Raw genomic sequence first — 13,013 nt, 5'->3', positions numbered from 1 at the left:
CAGTTAACATTTAGATCAAAAATCTTTCATCAGAACTTTTGACAAAAGGACTTCAGTATGAAATGTTAACTGTTTTTCTTCGCACAGATGCCGCCTGACCTGCTGAGTACTTGCAGCATTTTTTGTTTTTGTGATATATTGGCCTTTACTGCTGGAAGATTTGAGTGCAAGAGTAAAAACATTTCACTGTAATAACACAGGGAGTTGGTGAGAGCAGAGCTGGAATATCATGTACTGGTCTGGTCAGCCCTCCCAAGAAAAGACTAAGCAGACGGTCTGCACTCTCTCGGGGGAGAGGTGGTCTCATTTAATCATGCAAAATTCTTATGGCACCCAGCAGGATAGATGCAGCAATGTTCTCCTGGCTGCAAGTTAATAGAAATGAGAGACAGAACAGGTTGCAGGGAAATTGATGAGGCTATGAGATTGGTGAGATTGCTCTGTGAGCCAGTATAGATTGGATGGGCTGAGTGATCTGTGTCATAAGAAAATAAATTAAACATGAATACACATTTCCAACCTATAATTCATGTTATATGCTCAAGTACATGATCAGCATATAGAAAAATTTAAACTGATTTCAACTAACTCATTTTCAGCAGGCCAAAATTAAAATTGCATTTGAATACATAAATAATTTATCGGGAGTCAGTGACATTCCCTGCTATTGAGATCAGCAAACAACACTGAACCCTGGCCAAAACAATATTTTTTAATAGCTCAAAACATACCAGAAGAGCAAGCTAAATAAGTTTGAACTTTTTAAACTGCTGGACAAGAAACTCAATCACCTAATTTTAGTAACTTAATTCTTATTGCTGCCTGATATTTAAACGAAAGCAAGCAGAAGATGAAAAACTGAAATTTGTTTGACACAAAAACATTGAAAAATTAGCAGAATAAAAAGGTGAAAACAGGAAATCTGCCAGTATCCTGCTCATAGCTGACATTAAGTTTATAGCAAGTTAATGGGCACCATGGTCGGCATGGACTCATTGGGCCAATGAGCCTGTATCCGTGCTGTATTGCTCTATGCCACTAATTGCAGAGTTATCTAGTTAGTTTAATACTGCATCTTATGCTCTTTTCCCAGGAAACTCCTATAACCAAAAAAGTTGACCCCGAAATTCAATGCAACAAAGTTGTTCTATGTATTTATCCCCAGCATGAATACACAAGGTACAACTGGATTCCACTTACTTCTTGGACTACTGGGGCTTCTCATTGTACCCCTTCCTTTTCCTTTTGGAGTACATATATCAGTAGCCAGGTACTGATGATCACTTTCATCTAATTCCAATCTTCTCTTTGCCTGTGCAATGAAAAGCAAACTATCATCCATCCAAACAACACATTTTGCATTCATAATCTAATGTTCGCATAAACAGATTTGGTAACTCAGTGCACCAGTCTAGCGGGAAAAGCACTGTTGATGAAGAGAATAAATTAAACAAGTGGAGACAACAGAGCTGATGCTGGTTACTTTATGCTTCAGTTGTGGAATAATTATACAAAAGATAAATATGAGACAGCAAAACAAAGGATGTAAAATGACATCAGGAACAAAATGAAACTCACTAAGACCCTACAAAGTTGGCCCTCAAAGCAATAGGATAAATTCAAGCTTAATGGCAGGTTCTCAAAACTAAATAAACCAACTCAAACCCCTATAATGGTTAATATGTGGGTTACAATTTGAGAATTAGAGTTCAAACAATAAGGCTACAAAGCAAGGTAGAGTTAAACTTGCATGAACTGGTGTGCACCAACAACCAATGCAGATGGTCTGTAAACTCACCCACAGCCCAACTTGGATTAATATCGAAAACTAAGTAAATCACCAATTCAACTTTGCACTTCTTCACCTACAATGAACATACTGTCAAGTTCAGATCTACAATATCTAGGTTTATCCTCATTAACCATAAACATCTTAATCTGCAAGTAAAACGATGAGAATAATTACTGACAAGATCTCAACTCTTAGAATCATTTCAGCCAATTTTAAACCAGCCACTTAACTTTTGAATATAATCAAATTTTGTAATTAAAATATAATAGCAATACAAATAACATGGCAAAACAAAACTCTTAAACAGGGGCTTGGAAGTGAAGGAACATGGAGGTTAAATGACAGGGTAAAATAAGGAGGAAAATGAGAACCATACAGAAATGTCTGCTCTCCAGGTGCCAGCATAACTGAAACTACTGAGTGTCAAGGAATTGCAAGGTTTCAAGATCCCAACCCTAAACATCAAATGAATAACTGCAATTAAAAAAAACAGAAAATCCTGAAAAAAAACTTGGGTCAAACAGCATCTGTGAAAAGAAAAAGTTAACTTTTCAGGCCTGGAACATTTCAACAGTAAATGAAACTTTCTAGGAATTAATCAGCTGAAAATTTCTCCTCTGCCTGCATGATATGATCACTTATATCTCTGAATAAATTAAGTTGATAATGGACTGTTCAACATTTGCCATATGACCACTTGAAAAGAAGCTAACCCGTCATGTTAAGTACAACAGTAATCAATCCATCTCCAGTTTTTAAAATCTGTTTGTCCTGTTCATCAACTCCAACCTCCTCTAGACCTACCATACACAATCTTTGGATTCTTCCAATTCTAGCCACTTGAAAACCCCTACCTTTATTGCTCTAGCACTACAGGCTGTACCTCCAGCTGCCCACTCTGTATACCTCTCCACAATTCTCTTTAAAACCTATGTCTGACTAACAGGAAGAACAAAAAGAAAAACTAATTTCTCCTATCACAAACAAGCTCACACCTCAGAACAGTAATTAATGCTACATTGTACTGGGACAATCTCCCAACATGTGACCATCACCACCCCAAATGATCAGCAAGCCCATTCACAGCAGGATCTTTCTGACCTTGATCACTATTCCAACACCCAAGTTTAATATCTCTGGTGAAACTACATTAAAGGCTGAAAAATGAGCACTAGTAGGAGTGGTTATTCAGATTGCTGAATGATAGCAGACCTCTGCTTCCGAAGACATTTCATTCTCCAATACATTTAGCTTGCATTACAGTATAGCAGCAACCACGACCAAGCAGGTTGCTATACCCCAGTAGGACACAAAAGCTCCTTGCCCACTAAGCTCAAACTTTCAGCCTTCAGATTGATTCAGCTGAATTAAATTAATGAAAATTGAAATACATTGTTGCCAATTTCAAAGAAATAACCTAGCAATTAACATTCAAAAACAGTGAGAACTGCAAATGCATTTAACTTTTGTGTAGCGACCCATACACACAGGACTCAAACTACCCATCGGCAGCCGCGGGCGGACGCGTGGGAGCGGGTCATGAACGAACCACGGGTGGGGCCTTCCGGCAGGAAACCTTACATCACGTCCGCCCCACGTGGGCCCGGAGAGGCTCTCGGGTACTTTGGCACACGTGCGTTTTGTCCGAGTGAGTAAAGTGTGTTTTGAATTCAACCTCCTCGTCTCAAGAGTTTTTCCTATGGGAAACGCACTGCATCCGGCTACATTTGGTGACCCTGAAGCTTCCAGACGGCATCTGGAACCCGCGACATGCATTCCGACGACTCGCACAACGCAGTCTCGCTCAAGCTCCCGACTTTCTGGGCTGCTCAGCCCTACGTTTAGTTCGAGCAGGCTGAGGCCCAGTTCAGTCTCAGACATTACAGCCGACGCCACACGGTACTACAATGTGGTCAGCGGGCTCGACCAGGACACAGCAGGCCGGACTATCGATTTCCTGCACCAGCCAACGGAGGACAGGTACACTAAAATCAAGGCGCTCCTAATCCATACTTTGACTCTCCCACAGCGAGCAAGCCGCGCGGCTCCTGCACATGGACGGCCTGGGTGACCGCAAGCCATCCGTGCTGATGAACGATATGCTGGTGCTCATGGACGGCCATAAGCCATGCCTTCTATTTGAACAGTTGTTCCTCGAGCAACTGCCAGAGGACATTCACCTCCTCCTCGTGGCTGAAGATTTCACCGACCCACGCAGGCTCACGGCCAGGGCGGACATTCTGTGGCAGAATAAACAGCGGGGAGCGGCCTCCATCTGCCTAACCACGACCACGCAGCCCAAGGCCAAGGCCCCACAACCGAAGCTGCTGAGACCCACAGGGGACAAGGACGAGAGTTCAGACCACTGGTGTTTTTAATCACCAGAGATGGGGTTCAAACACGCACTGCTGCCGCCCACCACGTGCCTTCCCGGGAAACACCAGGGCCGGCCGTTGCTAGTGGCTTCGACGGCTGGCCATCACAACAGCCTCCTATTCCTCTGGGACCAACATTCCAGGCGACGTTTCCTGGTAGACACCAGGGCCGAAATCAGCATTCTTCCCCCCTCCAACATGGACACCTGTAATGCCGCCCCAGGTCCCGATCTCACCGCTGCAAACGGCACCACTACCTGAATGTACAGCTCGCGAACCATCCCACTGCATTTCGGGCCCAGCCGTTTCACTTGGACCTTCATGGTGGCAGCGGTATCACGGCTGTTACTGGGGGCAGATTTCCTATGGGCCAACTGTCTTCTGGTCGACCTGAAGGGCTGGTGTTTGGTCCACGCCGAGACGTTCCAGACCTTCCACCTCAGGGAAGCCCAGCTACCGGCCCTCCACCTGGACTCTGTCACACTCTCGGATGACGAGTTCACCAGGGTGCTGGCAGATTTCCCCTATCATCACCCCGCAGTTCTCCACAACCAATCCCAAGCACAGTGTGCAGCACCACATTCCCACACAAGGACCACCGCTGCACGCCCGAGTCCGTAGGCTCCCACCTGACAAGCTCCACCTCACCAAGGAGGAGTTCCGTAAGATGGAGGAGATGGGGATTATCTGTCGCTCGGGACAGCCTATGGGCATCCCCACTGCACGTGGGCCCAAGTCCACAGGGGGTTGGAGGCCCTGTGGGGACTACAGAAGGCTCAATGATGCTATGAACACCAACCAATACCCAGTGCCTCACATCCAGGATTTCACAGCGAACCTACACAGGGTGACCATCTTTTCAAAAATTGATCTGGTCCGGGGTACCATCAGATCCCTGTGCACCCCGATGTGCCCAAGACAACCCTCATCACCCCCTTCGGGATGTTCGAATTCCTGAGGATGCCTTTCAACCTCAAGAACGCCGCCCAGGCTTTCCAGAGGCTCATGGACTCGGTGGGGTGAGGCCTGATTTCCATCTTCATCTACTTAGACGATATCCTGGTGGCCAGCAAGTCACACCAAGAGCACGTGGCACATTTGTGCCAACTCTGCCAATGCCTGATCAACCACAGACTGGTAATCAACCCGGCGAAGTGCGAGTTCGGGCAGACGGAGATCGACTTCTTGGACCACAGTGTCAATCGACATGGAGCTGCCCCTCTGCCGGACAAGGTCCAGGCCATCCACCAGTTCCCCAAACCCAGCACAGTCAAGGGCCTGCAGGAATTCGTGGGGATGGTAAACTTCTACCATCATTTCGTGCCAGCGGCAGCACACATCATGAGGTTCTTGCTCGGTCTAATGGCCGGCAAGGCCAAAGAGGTGGCATGGGACGTAGAGTCCACAGAGGCTTTCGAGCGGGCCAAAGAGGCACTGGCGAAGGCGACCCTCCTGGTACACCCGAGAGTCGACGCATCCACAGCACTCACAGTCGACGCTCCCGACACGGCAGTCGGTGGAGTCCTGGAGCAGCTTGTCGAGGGCCAGTGGCGACCACTCGCCTTTTTTCAGCCGACACCTGTGACTGGCGGAGGTTAAGTACAGCGCTTTCGACAGAGTTGTTAGTGCTCTACCTGGCTATCCGGCATTTCCGGTATTTCCTCAAAGGAAGGGATTTCACTGTGTATAAAGACCACAAGCCCCTCACCTTCGCCCTTGCAAAGGTATCGGACCCATGGTCAGCTCAGCAGCAGAGGCACCTCTTCTTTATTTCAGAGTTCACCACAGACATCCGCTACATCGCAGGGAAGAACATGGTCGCCGACACGCTGTCCCACCCCACATTCACTCAGCGACCATCTCATCCCCAGGGATCGACTACACGGCGCTGGCGGAGGCGCAACAGGTGGATACCGAGATCCCAGCTTAACGCACCGCCATTTCGGGACTCCAGTTGGAGGACGTCCCTGTCGGACTGACAGCGGCTCGGCTCCTGTGCGACACGTCTACCGTCAAACCCCAGCCCGTGGTACCAGCAGCATGGAGGCACCAGGTGTTCAACACGCTACATGGCCTGGCCCACCCATCCATCCAGGCGTCCATCAAATTGGTAGCAGACAAATTAGTCTGGCACAGTTTGCACAAGCAGGTCGGGCACTGGGCCAGGACTTGCGTACACTGCCAGACCGCCAAAGTCCAGCGGCATGTGAAGGCCGTCCTCCAGCAGTTCCAGCCGACACTCGGGAGGTTTCAGCACATCCACGTGGACATCGTCGGCCCCCTGCCTGTCTCCCGGGGCGCCAGGTATATCTTTACCGTGGTCGACAGGTTCACCAGTTGGCCGGAGGCCATGCTGCTAGCAGACACGTCCACCAAATCCTGCGCCAGGACGCTCATCGCAAACTGGATCGCCAGGTTCGGACTCCCAGCGGACATCACCTCCGACAGAGGAGCACAGTTCACGTCAGGTTTGTAGACAGTGCTGGCGCAGCTCCTGGGCACCCAGCTACATCACACCACAGCGTACCATCCCCAGTCCAACGGTTTGGTCGAGTGGTTCCACAGGCATCTCAAGTCGGCCCTGATGGAGCGCCTCTGGGGCCCCAACTGGACAGATGAGCTCCCCTGGGTCTTACTGGGCATCCGCATGGCCCCCCCCAAGGAGGACCTGGGCACCTCCTCGGCAGAGTTGGTCTACAGCACCCCCCTGATGGTCCCAGGCAAGTTCATGCCAGAGGCCCAAGGTCCAGCAGAGACGCCAGCAGAGGTGCTGACGAGGCTGTGGGACAAGGTAGGGACCCTGGCACCGGTTCCGACCTCCAGGCACGGCACGACACCATCCTTTATCCCCAAGGACCTCCAGGATTGCGAGAAAGTCTCCATTCGCAGGGGCATGCACAAGTCACCCCTACAGCGGCCATACAAAGGACCCTTCAAGGTGATCCAGCACAATGGGTATGTGTGTGTCGTGGAGGTGGGTGGCCATGAGGAGACTTTTACAGTGGACTGCCTCAAACCGGCACATTTGGACATTGAGCAACCGGTGAGGGTACCCGCACCGCACCGGCAAGGCAGGCCACCCAAGTGGGACACAGACTGGGGGGGGGGGGGGGGCGCACCCCCAATGGACATTTCTTGGGGGTGGGGGGCAGTGTAGCAGCCTGTACACATGGGACTCGAACCGCCATCAGCGGCCGCGGGTGGACGTGCAGGAGCATGTCTTGAATGAACCGTGGGGCGGGCCTTCCGGCAGGAACCTTACATCACGTCCGCCCCACATGGGCCCGGAGAGGCTCTCGGGTACTTCGGCACGCGTGTTTTGTCTGAGTGAGTAAAGTGCGTTTTGAATTCAACCTCCTCGTCTCAGAGTTTTTCTTTGGAAACACACTGCGTCCAACTACAAGTGCAAGTAATCAGTAGCAACCAAACCAGCTGCATCTCTCTAAATGGCACTGCCTTATTTCCTCTGTGCTGTTTACAGAATTCTTTGCCCAAGTTCCATTGCTTGTGTTATCTACACTGTTCATGCTTTTCTCATAAACCAACATTGTGCCTGCAGCCTGCAAAATATCCTTCAGCTTCAAAGGATCTACTCCTTGCAAGGAAGCAGCCTCGTCTCAACTCCAACATTAAGCCCAATGGACAGACAATTCCACTGCATTTTCTGAAGAGGAACAGTCCTGCTGCAAATCTGATCCAAGGTCATCACTTAAATAACCATTTGACAAATGTGTGATTCAGATACAACAGCAAGGCCCTATTGATTCTTGTTCTGCTATTCTGTGGGATAAAGGGACCACTTCCCAACATCTTTCTCCCTTTACAAGCATTGGAGAGATCATGTTCTAACCCTGCTCATTTAATTGGAAAATTCTGAAAGGCAACTCTTCATCATCGTATAAAACTCAATTAATTCCCTCCAGAGTTCACAACTTCCCAAGAACACCCAGCTCCCTAAAATCATCCAGGAAAAAGGAAATGTTTTAAACTGGGAATTAACAAGTCCATCATGCTTTGCTGATGGGTCTACAGGGAACTGCCAGCTATCTGCTGCTCCTGGAATTCAGAAACATGTCAAATGTCAGTGCTTCCAATTTCTTGCTCCACCACTGGATCCAGTGGAATCCAGTGACAAAGCAGAGCAAAGGGGAGGGCTGGCATATGTAGAGCCACCTCATTTGTTTGGATGGGGCCTACAACCCTTTGAAAACAGGAAACAGAAGGGAAGTGGTTTATAAATTCTACTCAAAAATGTTTAATTGCTTCCCATTTCAAGATATCTTAAGCTTTTAACGTAAGTAATTGAATTCAAAATCCGAACATTCTTTAAAAGTTTCCATGGTAGACTTTAAAATAACCCCAAAGCTTTTGGCAGCAGCAGACTGACAAAGCACACCAGGGCATACTGGGGTCAAGGCTGACTCAAGTGGAAAGCGCATTCTATCTCACGGGACATCTCTTGGGTAAAGGGTCAGCTCAACCAGCCCTCCACATCCAGAACAGTTAAGTGGGTTGGTATCATGTTCAGCACCAGATCTAGAACAATCCAACCCAATGTCATGGACCTCCAATGTTTCAACATCTACTTAAACTAGACAGTGTTTAACTAAGGCCCAAGAAAGGTGGTGTACTGACAGAATGCGTTGTTCAACATTGTAGTCTGTTAATGCACATGTCACAGTGCACCAACAGTCAACCACATTTCACCAAATTACAAAAATAGCTTTACTCAAAGAATTTAACAAGTTGTGAGGCATCCAGAATTCAAGAAACATTCAATTTAAATTCAAGTCCTTTCTTTCCCCCATGGATCTCAGCAAACAAAATTACAACATTTAATGAAGTGCATCTTGTAGGGACACAACTCAGGAGTGCCTTAGACAGATGAAAAGCAAACCTGATCAAAGATTTGCAGGGTAAAGATATTACAAAATAAATAGATTCATGAATTTCTACAAGTAGCCACACAAGATGTGGTCATAAAATATGCAAACAGTAAAGTTACCCCTGCCCTTTTATATCCTACCACAGGCACTCAAACACATTAGAAAAATACTAACGCAAAATACTTCAAATTCACTCCAATAGCCCAAATATCAATATCCTCTGCCAGGTCAATGTCACCAGTCAGTTGCATTGGGCAGGCCATGCAATTCATATGCCTGACACCAGACTCCCTAAATACTCATTCCCATTTCCACCAAACCCCCCCTCAACCCCAAAGGAAAACAATGAAAGATATGCTATAATTCACCCTTGAGTATCTTCTGGCCCATGATCTCTCCAAATGGAGAGAGTGCAATCAGGACAGTATTGAGAACCTATCATCCATGAATTGGGAGTACAAAGGTGACCACCACATGCAATGAAAGGATTACATCACATCCACCCACCCAACCCACAGAGCACCTCCAGTCCCATCTATGAAAGAGTCTGCAGATCACACACACTGGCATCATTAGCCACCTCAGAACCTATAAACTAGAGTGGGAGTCAGTCATCCTTAATCCAGAGGGACTGCTCAAGGTAAACATTGCTGGAAGAATAGAAACCCAAACCAAAGTGCAATGCTAAATCTTGAGGATTGGTTAAACCATATTTGGGAGTACTGTGGGCAGTTCAGTTTTCTTTGGGAAAGGGATACTAAAGCAATAGACAAAATATACAAGGATATTACCAGAACTGAAAGGCTGCAACCACTAAGATCAAACACAATGAGGGCTTTGAAAAAGGTGAGCAAAAGTGGACCTAAAAGCAAAGGGGTGAATACAAAGCATATTATTGTCATTCAGCACAGAAACAGGCCCTTCAGCTCGATTTGTCCATGCCAACCAAGATGCCCATCTACGCCAATCCCCTTTCCCTGCATTTGGCCCATATCCCTCTATTCCTTTTCTATCCATGTACCTGCCCAAATGCATTTTAAACAAGCCTGCCCTTAGCACCTTTTCTGGCAGCTTGTTCCATGTATCCACCATTGTGTGAATAATCTTGCCCTTAAGTTCTTAAGGCAGAATAGTATAGAACTGGACAGGCCATTCAGCCCATGTTATGCTGACCTGGATGCCAATTTCTACTAAATGTCGTCCTCCTCGTTCTGTCTAACATCCATATCCCTCTATTCCCTTCATATTCCAAAAGCCTCAAACTCCACCAAACTGCCTGCTTCCACAAATATACCTGGTAACCCATTCCAGGCACCTACCACTCTCTGCATAAAAAAAAAACTTTCCCCTCATGTCACCTAAGTTTCCTCATCTCTAACCTTAAAAGCACGTCCTCTGGTGTTTTAAGTTTTTACCCTGAGAAAAAAAAATTCTGACTGTCTACCCAATCTATGCCTCTCATAATATTAAAAACCTCTCAGGTCTCCCCTCTGCTTTGACACTCCAGGGAGAGCAACCCAAGTTTGTCCAACCTTTCCTTGTAGCTCATACCCTCTAATCCAGGCAGCATCCTAGTGAACCTCTTCTGCACCCTTTCCAGTTTTCAAATCCTTCCTACAATGGGCTGACTCAAACTTCATACAATACTCCAAGTGCAATCTGACTAAAGTTTTATATAGCATCAACTTGACTTCCTTACTCTTATACTCAAAACCCTTCCCAATGAAGCAAGCATGTCATAAGCCTTCTTTACCACCTTCTCCAGTTGCATAGCCACTTTCAGTGAACTATGGAATTAGACCCCAAGATCCCTCTGTATTTCAATGCTATTAATAGGCCTACCACTGACTATATGTTCTCCTTTCATTTGACCTCACAAAGTGCAACACCTCAATTGCCCAGATTAAACTCCATCTGCCACTTCTCTGCCCCACATCTGTAACTGATCTATATCTTGCTGTTTTCTTTGATAGTCCTTTACACTGTCCACAACTCCACCAATCTTGATGTCATCTGCAAACTTGCTATTCCACCCATCTACCCAAGAGGTTCCAGCATTGATGCTTGCAGAACACCACTGGTCATGGACCTCCAGCCAGAATAACAACCTTCCACCACTACCCTCTCTTCTATGGGCAAGCCAGTTCCAAATCCAAACTTGCAATTCACCCTGGATCGCATGCATTTTTAATCTTCTGAATCAATCTACCATGAGGCACCTTATCAAATGCCTTACTAAAGTCCACGTAAATAATGTCCACTGCCTTGCCCTCCTCGAGCACCTTTGTCACCTCCTCAAAAAAACTCAATCAAGTTTCTAAGGCATGACTTGCCCCGCACAAAGCCATTGACTGTCCTCAAGCAGGCCATGCCTTTCCAAATGCACAAAAATCCTATCCTTCAGTATCCCCTCCAATAGCTTCCCTACCACTGACACAAGGCTCACTGGCCTATAATTACCTGGATTATCCCCGTTTCCCTTCTTGAAAAAGGACCGACATTTGCTAGTCTCCAGTCCTAAGGGACCTCACCTGTTGCTAGTTAGGACACAAAGATCTTTCTCAAAACCCCAGCAATCTGCTCACACTTTCTCAATATTCTGGGATATGCACCATCAGGCCCTGGGGACTTATCTATCTTAATGCTTTTCAGAAGACCCAGCACTGCCTCCTCCTCAATTTCAAAATGTCCCAGCACATTAGCATGCCCCACTCCGCTTTCACTATCCTCCAAATCCTTCACCTTGGTAAATACTGACACAAAGTACTCATTTAGTACTTCAGCCACTTGTTCTGACTCCAAGCACAAATTCCCTCCTTTATCCTTGAGTGGGCCTACCCTTTCCTTAGTTATCCCCTTTTTCTTAACACGTGTAAAATGCCTTAGGATTCTCCTTGATCCTGCTCACCAAGTACATTTCATGGCCACCTTCAGTCTTTCTGATGGCCTGCTTGAGTACTTTCCTGTTATCTTTATAGTTCACAAGAGCCCATTCTGATTTGAGCTTCCTCAACCTCACGTCTGCTTCCTTTTCCTTCCTGACTAAATTTAGGACCTCTCAGGTCATCCAAGGTTCTTTACCTTACCATCCTTGTCCTTACTCCTTACCAGAACATACCGATTCTGAACTCTGATCAGCTGTTCTCTAAATAACTCCCACATGTCAGATATGGACTCATCTGACAGCAGCTGTTCCCAATCAACACCCCCTTAGCTCCTGTCATATCCTGTTATAATTTGCCCTCCCCTAATTTAGTACCTACCTGCAAGATCCAATTTTATCCTTATTCATATCTATCTTAAAACAATGAGTTGTGGTCACTATTCCCAAAATGTTCACCCACCATCAGGTCCATCACCTGGCCTGGATCATTTCCCAAAACTAGGTCCAGTATGTTCTCTCCTCTAGTTGGACTCTCCACATACTGTTTCAAGAACCCCTCTCAGATGCACTGAAAAAATCCCACCCCATCTAAGCTTCTTATATTAAGGAAGTTCCACTCAGTACTGGGGAATTTAAAGTTCCCCACTATGACAACCCTGTTATTTCTGCATCTTTCCATAATCTGTCTTACATATCTGTTCTTCCACTTCTCAATAGCCATTGGGGGACCAATCTTCTTATAATCGCAAGAACCTCTGAAGCCTTTCTTTGCTGTGGAAGATTTCACTCCATGATTACATACTTACATGGTCACTACAAACATCCTCATCAGAAATCCAACAGCTTGTCACAGATAATGTTGGACAAGGTGCTGTCTCAGCAGTGCTCAAAAAAAAAAATCACAAATTTTTTGGTGATTGGAAAAGCTCACTGAGAAACATCAAATGAATGCCCCCAAGAAAAAGCCAAAATGGTGTGCAGGGCAGAAAAGCACAGAAGTTCAGCCATACAACACAGGCTATTTCTGGGCTCCTCACTTTACAGCCAAATACTAACTAGCAAAAGAATCAAAATTG

The 13,013-nt window shown here is 46.5% G+C and overlaps 1 protein-coding gene across 1 annotated transcript in view; it reads right to left on the bottom strand.

Annotated features, from left to right (window-relative positions):
- Positions 1 to 13,013, bottom strand: part of e2f3 (E2F transcription factor 3) — a 41,418-nt gene that overhangs the window by 20,039 nt on the left and 8,366 nt on the right. Inside the window, exon 2 of the mRNA XM_052015923.1 lies at positions 1,201 to 1,312. Coding sequence (XP_051871883.1) covers positions 1,201 to 1,312 — 112 coding nt within the window. The remainder of the gene's footprint in view (positions 1 to 1,200; positions 1,313 to 13,013) is intronic.

This window comes from Pristis pectinata, chromosome 5 (assembly GCF_009764475.1).
Source record: "Pristis pectinata isolate sPriPec2 chromosome 5, sPriPec2.1.pri, whole genome shotgun sequence".
Classification (NCBI taxonomy): Eukaryota; Metazoa; Chordata; class Chondrichthyes; order Rhinopristiformes; family Pristidae; genus Pristis; species Pristis pectinata.
The sequence above is the reverse complement of the archived record's forward strand: the minus strand, read 5'-3'. Positions and strand labels throughout refer to the sequence as shown.